Genomic DNA, 14,382 nt, shown 5'->3' with positions numbered 1-14,382 from the left:
CTTGACAGCATTTTAAACCTCCACATTTAAGAAAGGAGAGCTGAGGCTCAGGGAAGCAAAGTCAAAGTTTTATTAATCCAGAAAATAAAAGAGATGGGAATGAAATCTTGAGTCTGTTCAACACAATAGCCCATGCTTTTGACTATCATCCTGGGTTGCTTAATAATAGTACAGAGTTCAAATCAATCCAATCAAGTTAATATTTATTTTGCATGACTGTGACTGCCAGTGTAGATAATGCTGTCCAAAGCACTGTAATCATGTCACTGACTATGTGCCCTTTAGATAGTAAAAAAAAGTTTTTATAATAAGAATTTCTTCCTTTCTTATGAAATGTTAATATTTATGTTCCTTTCATTTATTTATGTGCAACAAATGTCATGTACAAGGAAGAGAAATTGAAGAAGTTAATGTATGCCATTCTGTGTCTGTAATCAGTGAACTGCACAATTGTGACTTGATAAATGAGTTTTTTTAGTGACTGTATTTCTAGTTAAGAGGTTGTAGAATGGGATGTTTTTAATAATTAAGTGTTAGCATGTTCCAAATGAAGTTCTGCTGAGGTTATTCCCTTTCTAAATGGTGCTTATTCTTTTCTTTTAAAATTATTTTTTAATTTTATTTTGCAGTACTAGGATTTTAATTCAGAGCTTTGCACTTGCTAGACAGGTCCTCAACCACTTGAGCCTTGCTTCCCGCCCCTCTCACATTTTTGATTTAGCTTTAGCTAGTTTTTCAGATAAGATATGGTGCCATTTTTTTGTCCAGGGCTTCAGACATCAATCCTTCCTATGTCTCATGACTTGCTGGGATGACACACCATAACTCGCCTCTTTTTATTCTTTATCTAGTTATTGGACTTTTGGGCAAGTGGTTATTTATTTATTTATTTATTTATTTATGGTACTAGTTTTGGACTGAGGGCCTCACACTTGCTAAGCAGGCACTCTACCTGCTTGAGACATGCCCTTGTCATGGAATCTTAAAGAATATACTCATTAAGTCTCACTAACAACATAAAATTGTTTGCATGATCTGTATTTACAAGAAAGAATCAACATTTAAAAACAGACAGAATTTGATGGAGACAAAGTTAAAAAAAATAGATCCTCAAAGAGAAAATGTTAGTTAGCAGGCTTTGAGAATAAAGGTATGCCAGATCAGTATTTCTCAATTTTGTTCACATCTGGGTACAAATAAAAAAAGATGATACTTTAACTTTACATTGATGTAAACAGAGGATGCTCAAGCTTCAAGTTGAATCCTTCACTTCCCAACCATCCAAGATTCCTTTTCCCAATAATACTTGCTGATGTCCTTGCTTTCTAGTTGCTGAGAACCTGCAGAAACCTGCTGAGAATCACCACAACTGTGTTGCTCTGTTATCAAACACGGTGACGCTCTTCTCTAAAGCAGTATCTTCTCTTTCAGACTGTCTCCTCTCACTTAATCAATGGCGTTACTGTAGACATTCTCGTTTTCATCCTACATCATCAGATTTTCATCCTCTCCTAGAGCTCATCCCTCAGCACACCAGTATGGTCTTTCTCTCCTTCCTTTCCTTGCTAGATGTTCTCCCATTTCTTTGATTTACTTTGAAACAATATGCTAAAGGGTTTAAAAGCACACTGTTTTGAATTTATTTTTCCTGGTTAATTTTTCTCTTACTTCAATTGAGCCTTTTTAATTTTTTTCTCATTTCTCCACTGACACCAACCTGCACATTGCTAAATCCAATAGCCAGTTCTCAGTAGTCATTTTAAGTGACCTTTGATACAACTGATGACTGCCACCTACTTAATTCATGTTCATCACAGGACTTTCAGGACACATCCTTCCTGGTCTTCCTCCAATGTCATCCGTTACTATTCTGCATTTTTCTTAGCTTTTCTCCCAGGACTCTTACTGTTGGAAAAGACCTGGGCTCTGGCTTTGATCTCTTTTTCACTTGAACTCACTTTGTTGGTGTCCTTATTTATTCCAGTCTTTTTGTTTTCAGTATGCATAGAGATGTGGTCTGCAGATTGGTATATATCTATCTATGTGACATCTCTCAATGACTAATGGAAACATTCAAATTAAGCACTTTGAATTTTTCTAAACTGTGCTTTTCTGGCCTTCTGCAATCAGTTACTGGCAATTTACTTTGCTTAGTCTAACTAATAATAATTACATTGCTTAGTCCAAATATTTTAGTATCTGCTCAGACCCAAAGCCTTGCATTTGTCCATAATTCCTTTCCATTTTTTATAATCCACATGCAAACCATCAAGAAAATCTAAATAATTCTATAAAATTAAAATTAGCAGGTAATTTAAAAAATTCTTTGATGTATGAAATCAGTTAATAAGGTAATAGTCAATCCTTTTTCACATTCTGTACTGAATTAAAATCCACATCAGATAAAGCAGTGACAAATTTGATTTATCCTGTACTTTTGTAATCAGATAGATTGAATTGCAAATGTGGCTTTGTGACATACTAGCTATGCCATTTTAGACTAGTTGCTAAAACTCAGCTTTCTTATACTTACTTTGGAATAAATACCTCTTTTTGAGGGTTTTATAAATATCAACACAATGCTTGGCATGTATCATTCAAAAATGGTAACTATTGACTCGATGTTATTGCTCTTAATAGAAATAGAGCAAGATAGTGACTAGCTTTGTCTTCCAAAGAAAATTCTTGGAAAATGTAAAATTAAAGAGGAAATAATATACTTGTTGCTATGGCAACTGCAGCCATAGAGATTTTGAAACGTAAGAAGTAAGGTGGACAAAAGATTGCATTGGTCTACTCCAGCTTTGCTAAATATTACTCTTGCTCCCATAATCTTATAATCTTTCTTATTGCAAACATGGGATTCTGATGTCTGTCTATCTAAATGACTAGTTTTAAACTTTCATTCTTTTATTCCATATTAATCATGATAATGTTTTCCAAAAAAGCCTTTGCATAGAATTGGTAACTATCCTGATTCCTTGCTTCCTCTACTTATTTACATTTCTTCTGAGATGGTATAAACAAAGTGTTTATCATATGATGAAGAACAGTAGAACATCTGCCTTGTTTTGTTTAGAACATGTGTTCTTTTACTTACTGTGATGTTTCTCCCAGTGCTCCACAAATGGGTGCAGGGAGATGAGTATGTCTACAATACATTTGGGCAATGGAGGCAAAGGATGTATTTCAATATCTAAAAATAATCTTATGAAACTATTTTAAAAGCAATTTAAAACATTAGGCATGGATAGAAGGCAAATAAATAAAACCAAATAGTTAATAAAGGAAAATAAATTAAAAAAAACATTAGGCACCATTCTTTAATTAAAAACATGGGAAAAATCAATATAGATTGGTACTAAAATATCTGTATTTAATCATTTTTTATTAATTTATTCATTCATCAAAATTTTGCCTGTTATGTATCAAATAGTGAATTCACCCAAAATTTAAATGTGAGATACTCCACTTACTGATTGAGAATCATTATTTTTAATTCCCCTGACTACTAAGTGAATCAAATAAGATAAATAATATTAAAATGCAACTAACAAAATGGGAGAAGCAAATAGCCAGAGGAGGGTGTTTCAAAGATTTTCCAAGGGCTCAAGTGGTAGAGCTCACAGCTAACAAACATTTCCCAAATATTGACCAGATGCCCACTCTCCACTATACATTGTATTGGTAATTAATTGTGATGCATTAGGAGCTCCTTGGAATCTGTAACTTTTGCACAGTTAGGTAGATTATTATATTTCAAAGCTAACTAAGAATTATGCCTTCATGTATTGGAGAATCCAAATTATGTATGATAGACTGAGAATGTTTTATAGCATGATACAATAACTCCTGCACAGAGTATGACAGAACATATACAGTAAAAGAAATAGAGGTATAAATTAATCCAGAGAAGAAGCATCATTTCACTCATAAATGGCTAATTATTTTTAAAGTGGTTGGAATTTAACATCAAAACATACTATATAACCTTTTACATATAGTATATCCAAGTTTTAATTTAATATGTAATAATCTATATGTGGTTTTTATGCCTTAGTGTAGGCCCAAAATTTCTCAAACAACTCTTTTTATGTTTATAGACATCCTAATCTATAAAATGCTTCAGGCATTATGAAAATCTGAACTACGTAAGCCTCTGGTATCCTCTGTTGGAGCTTTAATGTAATTTATATAAAACTGGTTGGTGACATTTCAGACTGAGACAAACTTAGAATATAATACAATAATTAAGTTGTAGAATTATAGTTTTCTTCTATCAACCACCATTTTCTGTTAAATAAAAGATTTGAGAGAAAAAGAGAGCGAGGACCACACCAAAATAAAATCCTTTTTTTTTTTTTTTTTTTTTTTACAGTACTGGGTGTGAACTCAGGGTTTTGTGATTTGTAGGCAAGCACTCTATCACTTGAGTCATTCTCTCATGTCTTTGTGCTTTAGTCTATTTCAGATGGGGTCTCCTGCTTTTGGGGTAGTACTGTAACCCTTCTATCTGTACCACCGATCTAGCTGGAATTATAGTATGTATCATAACACCCAGCTTGTTCTTTGAGATAGGATATCACTATTTTTTATTTTTGGACCAGGATTGGCCTTGAACCATAATCCTGACATCTCAACCTCCTACTGAGATTACATGCATGAGCCACTGAACCTGGCCAAAGTTCTTAGTACTGAATATTTTACAAATTAATAATTAAAATGTAAACCTAAAGTTATCATGGATTATGAGCATGATAATACATGTAAATATTTGTGAAAACATGGTTTAAGCAAAAAGAAAACAGTTAAAAATAAAAATGAATAAAATAAGGAAAGAAGATGCCATCTGAAAAATTTCTAACTCGAGTTCTGAAGACATGTATGTCTATATGTATGCATACACACATATATATATATACATATGTGTACATGTCCACATAAATGTACATACATAAATGAGACTATGTCAGAACACATTATCATCAGAATGTGAAATAATGTTAGATTTAATGTTTTGTTCTGCTATAATTAGAAATATATAAATTTATATTTCATTATTCTGTCATGTTTTTCCTTGGCTATACATCTTGAGTGACCCCAATGGATTCTAAAGAATGTTTTGATATGTTTGGTATGTCATCAATGAAATGTCACATAAAAAAATATCTTGATCTTATAAGGAAGTCTCTAAGTTATTATAAATTTCTTTTTGGGAAGCCTGTAGTCCAAGACTTCACTGCTAAAACTGGTGACATCTGTTGGATGGAGTTTCTCATTTTCTTGTTACAAAATACAATTTGTCCCACTCATTTCTTTCTTATTTCTATTTTAACTTTAGAAGTGGTCTTTCACATACTCACTCCTCAGTAATCATTGATGAAAGGAGTCAGTGAGTGAAGGAATGAACCGTATAACCCTGTGTGCAGACAATGTGAATGTCAGGCAATAGAAGTCTCAGAGCAGGATGCAAAAGTAAATTCAGAGTGTCAACTGCACAGGGTCATCTTTATTCCACCAAGTGATGGAAAGGTACAGGAATAGGTAGAGTTGTATAAGTAAAACACACACACACACTCACACATATATGTATATATATATATATATATATATATATAGAGAGAGAGAGAGAGAGAGAGAGAGAGAGAGAGAAGGAGAGAGAGAGAGAGAGAAGAGGAGAAAGGAGAGGACTATATGGATGCAAATTTTTCTCCATCTGGCATGACTTATAACTGAATGCTTGCTGACAAAATTATTTGTTATCCTATAGTGCTATAGTGCAAATTATAATGGTATCTCTCTCTCCCTGCTGTCTCCTCTCTTCTCTTCTTCCTTCTTTTTTAATTTTTCTTCTAGTGTGTCCTTTTCCCTCTGAGACTTTATCATAAATTAACATAAAATGACCAGTCTTTTCAGTGTATTCTTCCATCAAATTCTTATCACTCTAGACTTCTTAACAATGCCCACAAATAAAGAAAAGAAAGACTATATGAAATTGCTTGTCTTGAAGCAGAAAATAATCTCACAACTACTTACAAAAATTATTTTGGAGGAATATAAAAAGGTTTGAGTCAATTCTTTATATACTAACAGAATATAAAATCATAGACTCTAAAGCAGTTTTGCCTTTCTATAAATCCAAGCTGATAACATATATTTCAAAAGACTTATGAATAATTATTCCCAGAGGCAAAAGGATGTACTGGGTGGCTTCTGGGAGTCTTCTCTGAGAGTCTATTAAAAAGAATTGTCTGGTTCAGGATTTTTTTTTATCCATGTCTATGAAAGTTTAATTTAGTCATCCTTTAAATTTTTCATTTTTGACAGACTTCTGTAAAAATTTAAGTGTTTGAGATAGCTGAAATTAAATTTTCTAGAGTTTATATTCTTAATTTACTTCTCTTTCTATCTCTTGAGTTTTTTTCTGATGGTCTATTTAGAAGTTGAAATGAGCACCTATTTTCCCTTTCTAAGACAGACGTCTGAAAGCCAATGATTATTGCTATGAGCACATTAAATATTATTTCAATGTAGTATTTTACTCTATATTCTTTGCTTACAAGTTAGTACTTAAAATCATGATATGGTAAATAGAAGGCAATCAAACTAAGAACAAAGTTTATTAACATTCTAAAATAATCCTGAAAAGCAATTTGGCAACTTAAAGAAATATGTCAAAATCTACTCAAAAGTATGAAAATAGGACTCTATTTCGTCTTGTTTTTTCAGACTAGAATGCTTTAGTTTTACTCAGTTGTATAAGAACAGAGTATTGACCAGATTAAATATCTTTACTAATATGGCTTAGGAAAGTATTTATAAATACAAAAATATGTCTAGCACAGTCACCTTCCCTGCTCTGAAGTGCATTCAGCTGTATTTCCTAGTCATCCCGTGGTATCACATACCCTTATGAACATTGATCCTTCTCTCTAGAAAGCCTTCAACCTTCCATTTCTTCTGAGGCCACTCTGGCATAGTCCTCAAATAAGGTACTTTTCAGATTAACTCAGAATCCTTTTTGTTAAGTCAGTATTTAGTATCTACTAAACTGCATTTTAGTTGTCTTGTTGGTTAACTACTACTATTAGTTTGTGCTTCTCCCACCAAATTTAAAATTCCTCCAGGATCAATATTTTATACTTTGTTTTTATGCCTCTAAGGTCTGGGAGTAGTACTAGCAAAATTAAAGATATTTGGTGATAAGTCCTTGTTTGATGCATAGTTGAATAAATGAACTAATGAATGTTGGAAGCAAATAAAGTAGGCAGGGTATGTATAACGGGATATACTCCTCATTTTTAGTTAGAATAATAACTTTGTCCTTGGGCAAGCTATTCTGCTTCTTCAAATCTCATTTTTATACGTAAAATTAACACATCTTCCAGGCCAAAGGAGGTGTAGATCAACTTAAATGGCATGTATGCGTGTCTGATATACCAGTGCTTAATGCTAGTTCTCCCTTCCCTCTTAGGTTTTCAGGTGATTTTTCTCCAAGAGTCAGTTTTAACCAGGTGAATTTCTTGGTGCATTTCCTCATGTGCTTAATTCATTTAAACCTGGTTTTATCTGTGTAATCATTATACAGAAAAAATTTTTTAACTGTATGTCTGCTGTCTTTCCAAATGGATAGAAAGCTCTCCAAGGTAGATATGTCTTTACCATGAGTGGGAAGACCACAGGCCTGGCTTACAAAGTAGACTTTGTTCAGGTCTATTATTCTCACATAATGATTCATAGTCTTCCTTTTCTCCTCAAATAAATTCTAGTTCAGTTGTAAATTATCTATATGATAATTATCCATAGGCACTATGGAACCAAATGTACTGTTTTCACTAATAAATACGTCTGTTTTTAATTTAGTAGAATATGCTAGAAATCAATTTATAAATTTCAAAATAAACTCATATTTTCTCTATGTATATATTAGTACATATGTATGAATTTCATATTTGAATATGAATATTTTTAATTTTCTAAATATTTGTTCTATTTTTTATGGCTTGATTAAATAACTATATTCATAAATTCCTAAGTGAAACTTTTTTATTTAAAATTTAATACAATCCTAAATTTTCAGTTTAGGAGGGAAAAATTTGTTTTAAAATGAATAAAACATTGTTTATAAATAGTCTATATTTGTAATTTTATTCTCACAAACTTTGAAACTTCCTGAAATCTATTCTACCAAGTAGTACTAGCAATTTAGTGAATAAGAATGCTTTGGAGATTGTATTTTCAATTTAAACTCAGGAGAGGAGAAAAGTTAGAGTGCTTCACTATTATTTATTTTGCCTGTTAGCACGTAATTGTCCCAGAAGACTTTGAGTGGGACTTTATCATCCATTCATAGAGGATGTTACTGAGTCTCAACAGGGGTAGTTGAGCTCACCGTGCACATTCAGCATATGGCTGAAGTTTTAAATTTCTAAATAAAATCAAAGGTATTGCTAAATTAAAATTATTAGTCATATTAATTAGAAATTAATTACTTCAGCCATGTATGTAAATGATACAGCATTCAGTTTACAAACATTTGTCAGAAACTTGATATCTTTGATTGCAAGGATATATGTTTGATATATGAAAACTCTCCAAAGAATAGAAGAATATGTTTCTTTTTTTCAGTACTAGGGTTTGAATTCGGACTTATATATGCTAAGCAAGTACTTTACCACTCAGCCATGTCCCAAACTGTTTTTCCTCCAGTCTATTTTTCAGGTAGGATCTCACTTTAGCTCAGGGCCAGCCTGTGACCATGATTCTATCCCTGTCTCTTAAGTAGCTGCACCATCATTCCTGGCCCTAAGAATATGGATAATTTTAGGGAAATCAATTTCTTCTGTTTCATATATTTCCAATAACATTTTGGGGGGGTTAATATTTACATCATATAAGTATATTTATTCTGTTTTAATAAATTTTGAAATAACAATATTTGTGAGTAGAACTCATTCCAGGTGACACATCTTAATATTTATAGCCTTAAGTCATCTAAAATTTTATAAGGAAAAATATTTAAAATATTTAGATACACACATGCATATTTTTTGCAGTAACAAATTCCAGTGGTATATATAAAAACCTTTAAAGCAAACATATCACAGTATAATAAGATCTAGAAAGGTAATGTTATGTGCAGGTAAAGAGAGGGAATAAAGGTGAAGAGTAAACGAAGTGTTAAAAGAATTTTAAGATATTTTCATTTGCATTTTTTAATGGAATACTAAAATTGTGCTGGCATTTATATTTCATTTTCTGGATTGAAATGAGTACAATCCCAGCTTTATTTTAAAAAGTCAGTGCTTACAATATACTGTAAATTAAATCTTAACATATTTATATGTATGATAAAAAGGAACAACTTAAGTTTTCAAACTATGTGCACTTATGGGAACAAAATAACCGTTGGAAACTACAGTACTAGATGAAGACTTACAGGACTTAGAGCTGGAACTCAGAGCAGCACTGAGCCTGATCCGTGACTATCCTGTCCCGGTTATCAGGCTTCTTGGACCTGATTGAATCGTTCTACCCTATGGCAAAACTGTGTAAATGTGGTTGACTAAATTTAAGACTTCTTATTTTATTTAGGTTATTTATACAGCCAAATGGAAGTGTTTCTTATCCAATCCTCATGATTTCCAATGATGATGTTGGGTGGTACCTTAGCCTTAGATTCTACAACCTCAATGAACAAAGCAAAACTCTATTTCATCAGCATCTTTCAGACTAGGATACCTAGAAGGGACACTACCTTCCCTGTTGCTACTAGTCAGAGGAAAAAGCTGAGCTATTTCTAAGCAGATGTTCAGAACTATGCTTATCATAAATAAAGAGAAGAAAAGCTTGGGAAAGAGTCTTTACACTGGAAATTTCAGTAACATTTAAAACAAGGTACTAAAATGTAAAATAATCCTACACTAATATTATTTCTTCCTTCTGCCTCCTTCAAGAGTAACTCATATCGTATTTGCTAAATAGCTCCAGAATCCCTAGCTAAAATACAAAGATTTGCTGCTAACAAAGACTTGGGAAATATGTGAGATTATACTAAAACATGTGAAATTATACAAGAATGTTTGATTTATTGACTCTTCTGTAATGATAAAAAGCTAGTGAATTTTTTGTTCTTCATTATGTCAGAAGTAATTCACAAGTAATCATAAATGTATATGGAGGTCATATATTTCAAAAGATAATCCATTTGGCAAACATGTTTTCCCTTAAAACGTAAGCTTGCAAGAAGCTTCAGGTTTGAATTTGAGATGTTATTTTCACTCACAATTCTTTGGAGAGCATGATTTATGTGCAGCCACTAGAAGAAGTATGTGTCTGGCAGTGCGAAGAGCACAAATTTTTATATACTTCATTGATCTCCACAGCTAAGAAGCGTATATAATCATTTTTTAAGTTTAACAATCCACTTGAAAGATTTCTTAGTGGATTAAAAAAAGAGGAGAAAATATTAACTTGAGAAACAGAATGTAGTAACTATTGAAATAATTATGGAAAAAGAAAACCTGGTTTTTCAAGTTTACCTGCAAGAACACACTTATGATTAAAGAGATTAATAGTTTTCACAAATCAGAGGTAATTTATGCAAGAGAAAAACATCTTAAAAAATCATATATGTACTCCTGAAACCAAAGAATAAAATATGTCAAAGGGACACATAGACAACCCAAAGTAAAGGAGCCAAAATGGCCAAAGTTGGCATAATATAACAGCAAAATAAATTGCATAATATGAAACTATGACCCAACGAATAAAATAAATAATGAAGTCTATATTGATTTGAATAAATGATTTGAAAGATTGAAAAATAAAGATATCAAAGAAAAGCAAACTTTTTTACAGTATTCTATTTAATATAGAGAGATACTGTTTTCTCCAAGAGGTAGAGCTTAATTTCACTCCTTGATATCACCCTGTTAGACTTAGCAACTAATTCCAAAGAACAGAATATGGGAAGGGAAAAATAGCAGCTGTCCAGAAGGTAAAACATATAAATACTACCTTATCCAAAAGATGAATGTTGAATCACTAGTGATACTATGTGGGCATCATAGACCACTAATATATGAGATAAGAAAGGCAATTCACCTCTGTGGCATTCTTCTCCAACACCCATAGCCCTAGTTTAACTATTAAAGAAACATCAGACAAAACACATTTGCTACAATAGTAAGATCATGAGAGATTCTACATGGATCTGAAGACTGTATAGGTGACAAGAATAAGGAAAAGCTGAGTAACTGTCAGAGCTAGAGGAAGCTAGAGACAGGACAACCAAGTGAACGCTGCACACTGGGTTAGAACAAAGAACAGAAAGATCACATGCATGAAAAAACTAGTGAAATCCAAATAAGTCTGGGGTTTAGTTAATAATGTGCTATTTTAGTTTCTTCACTTTGACAAATGTATCATAGTAACAGGATGTTAACAATTAAGGAAACTGTATGAGGGGTATATGAACTGCCTTCATAAATAGAAATTTATCTTCAAGTTAAAATTTTATTTAAAAATATTTTCTGACTTAGCAATTTACTCATCAAATAATGACCTGCAAACAAAATTTACTCAAATATAAAAATCCCATCTAAAGAGTTGAGAATCATTTTTATTTACTCCTATTTGATATTGTAATTCTGAAGTATAGTTAGAAAGCGTAAGGTACAAATGAGTAACAATTTAAGTTTTAAGAGTCTTCAACATAATTTTAGGGCCTCCAGGTTCAAAGGAGGTAGTTCCTGGTTATGAGTAATTATGTCAACTTAGATACAATGACACACTTTGGCATATTCTGTTTTCTGTCTTCCTGAAGTCTTCACCTTTGAACCATGTGTAAATAGAACATTTATTTTTACCTCCAGAAGTTGTCGAGTCATCTGAATATGATCCCTTATACAGAATGTGTAATTTCCTAAAGGCAGAAAAATTAACATGAAAATACTTTTAATATTTGTAATAAGTACTTGTGGATATTAAATATAAAATCCTAATGCATATAAATGATATTTTATTAATTGATTTGTGTAAATATATGAAATAAGATTAATTAGGATCAATTTATGGTATTTTTAAAGCAGTGGTAGTCAGACTTAATTTTTGAGCTAAAATAGGGGAATTGAGAAAATAATTGTCGTATTTCAGTCATGATATTCTGTGGGAGTTCAGAAAAGTAGAATCTTTATTGTATTTTATTTATCAATAGTCTAGCATTATAGAGCTTTATTGAATTGTACACATTGCCTCTCAATGTCTTAGCTATCTATGATATACTTTGATCTATAAATTATGAAAGACCTCTTTACACAAAAAGGCTTTATAAAAACTCAGCATCTTATTTAAAAGACTGAGAGTGACAAAGAGACTGAGCAACACACAGAAATAACAGTGATAAAACAATAATGTTTTTACTAAATGCTGCTTTAAGCAGTATGTGAAACATGCTTCAGGTTAGTCAGAAGAGGTCCTCTGAATTACACTGCTCATGCTTCCCTGAAATGAAACTGTATGTTATTGGTTAACCAGGATATTTAGCATAATCACTCTGCTAGACTGTGGTGGAGGGAGGTGATTATCACAGAGAACAGATGGGCAGGTCCACAGCACTGCCAGATTCTGCACGAGCTCCATTTATTGTTGCTTCTTGCTTTTTGCCTTCTGTGATTTTTAATTTTTTTTAAACATTGTGTATTCTAAGGAACTAGCTGCACAAGGGTTGGTGTGGCTGATGCCCTTTTCAGCTTAGGTTTCAAATGTAGAAGACAGATTCAAAATGCTATCACTGTGCATCTAAGAAGGATGGGGCAGATTTCATTTTACCCTCTAGTCTCCCTCCATGCATGCACGGATTTATCTCTCTGCTAAGCTCTCTGCTCTGCATCTGTAGCTCCTTGTGGATTATATTGTCTCTGTGATCAGAAATGATTTTCTCGGATATGAACACCGTTTCTGGCTCCCCTAAAGTGCATCCTCCTAATGGGACCCGGTTTTATACTTTTCAAGTAAGTGTGCTTTAAATGGATTCACAGTTTCGGAAGTTAATATGTCATCAAACTTTTAATAAAGAGAAATAAAGGAAAACTGAAAAGTGTTAGGGTATTGAAGAGGATGCAGGCAATGAATATTGTGCATGTTAACTTAATCTGTTTTCAAATGTGGAAATAGCATGGCATTAGAGTACTCTAGGAATTCAGAAAAAATAATAATGAACACTTAATTGTCCACTGGGATTTTTAAATCTCTTTCAGTATCATCCTTGAAAGTTTATGAGATGTGTTTCCTGATGTTATTTATGGCTATAATATGGTGAACACGGCACAGTTACTTCCCTTACGTATCATAGAGAGAGTAGAATTAAAAGACGTTTTGTGAAACTTTGCAAACTAAATCCTCTGGACTAAGATAAAATGTGCTATATTTTATATGCACAGCTTAAGAAAATTCTTGTTATTTAATTTTGTTATATGCGCAATGCACAAGTAAATTATAATATAGGAGACTTAAGTACCATGTTTTGTATGGTTTTCAATTTGAGGTAAAGTAGAAACTCGTTAAGATGGAAGATTTTCTGTGTTATCAAATAGTCAAAATGATTTATACTATAAATGTAAATGTGAGTTACAAAGCTGTTGCCTGCTAAATGTATTTCAATTCCTGGGGATAAATCAGTTATCAATCTAGAAAATGGTAAGTCTAAACTAAACCAGGTCTACCTCATTTTTATCCTCAAATGGCATCTTTTAGTATGGAGGCTTACTTTGCAATTCAGTCATGTCATCATTACATGAACAGGGAAATTAGTTGGTTCTTGAAGTAATTTGTATTATGGGAATATACACAGCCTGCCATTAATTATTTTGGCTTTTCAGTTAGTGTTTTGGAAAATACACAATGACTTAGAGAATTAATATACCAAAGGTAGTCAGAATTGTTTTCATGGGGGTTCTGAATAAATGCACATTGGATTTATAAAAGTCTAGAGTTTGCAAATTGCAAGCAGTGGATATAATTGTTTTCTCTCTTCCCCTTTCCATACTTCTATTTTTAATCCTATCGCCTCTCCTGTTTTGCACTGATGTCTTGTGATAGTGCAAGCCTGTGTTGTTCCAGAATATATTTTCTTTCCAGTGGTGATCTGCTTATTGTGGCAGTGAGTCAAAACGCAATTGCCCTGGGGTTGTTCACAGAATTATTAGGGTTTTTTTTCCTTCTGCGTACACTGAGATATAAACACTCTTTACAATATCCTGCAGCTGACTCTTTGGGGCAGCTTTTGACATTAGATATTCTACTTGAGTCTCTTAAAGTTCAAGGGTCAGTAAATTCCTTATGCTCAGTCATGACTCAAGCTTTTTACAAATCCTTCCATAA

The 14,382-nt window shown here is 32.5% G+C and overlaps 1 protein-coding gene across 22 annotated transcripts in view; it reads left to right on the top strand.

Annotated features, from left to right (window-relative positions):
* Positions 1 to 14,382, top strand: part of Ppfia2 (PTPRF interacting protein alpha 2) — a 454,825-nt gene that overhangs the window by 138,922 nt on the left and 301,521 nt on the right. For 5 of the 22 annotated variants that reach the window (XM_074084048.1, XM_074084047.1, XM_074084045.1 and 2 more), the window contains exon 1: positions 12,597 to 13,013. The exons of 16 other annotated variants lie outside the window; for them this stretch is intronic. In XM_074084048.1, coding sequence (XP_073940149.1) covers positions 12,933 to 13,013 — 81 coding nt within the window. In that variant the 5' untranslated portion in view covers positions 12,597 to 12,932. Of the gene's footprint in view, positions 1 to 12,595; positions 13,014 to 14,382 lie in introns of those variants that run through there. One more of the 22 variants, XM_074084043.1, reaches the window with a different exon arrangement.

This window comes from Castor canadensis, chromosome 8 (assembly GCF_047511655.1).
Source record: "Castor canadensis chromosome 8, mCasCan1.hap1v2, whole genome shotgun sequence".
NCBI lineage: Eukaryota > Metazoa > Chordata > Mammalia > Rodentia > Castoridae > Castor > Castor canadensis.
The sequence above is the reverse complement of the archived record's forward strand: the minus strand, read 5'-3'. Positions and strand labels throughout refer to the sequence as shown.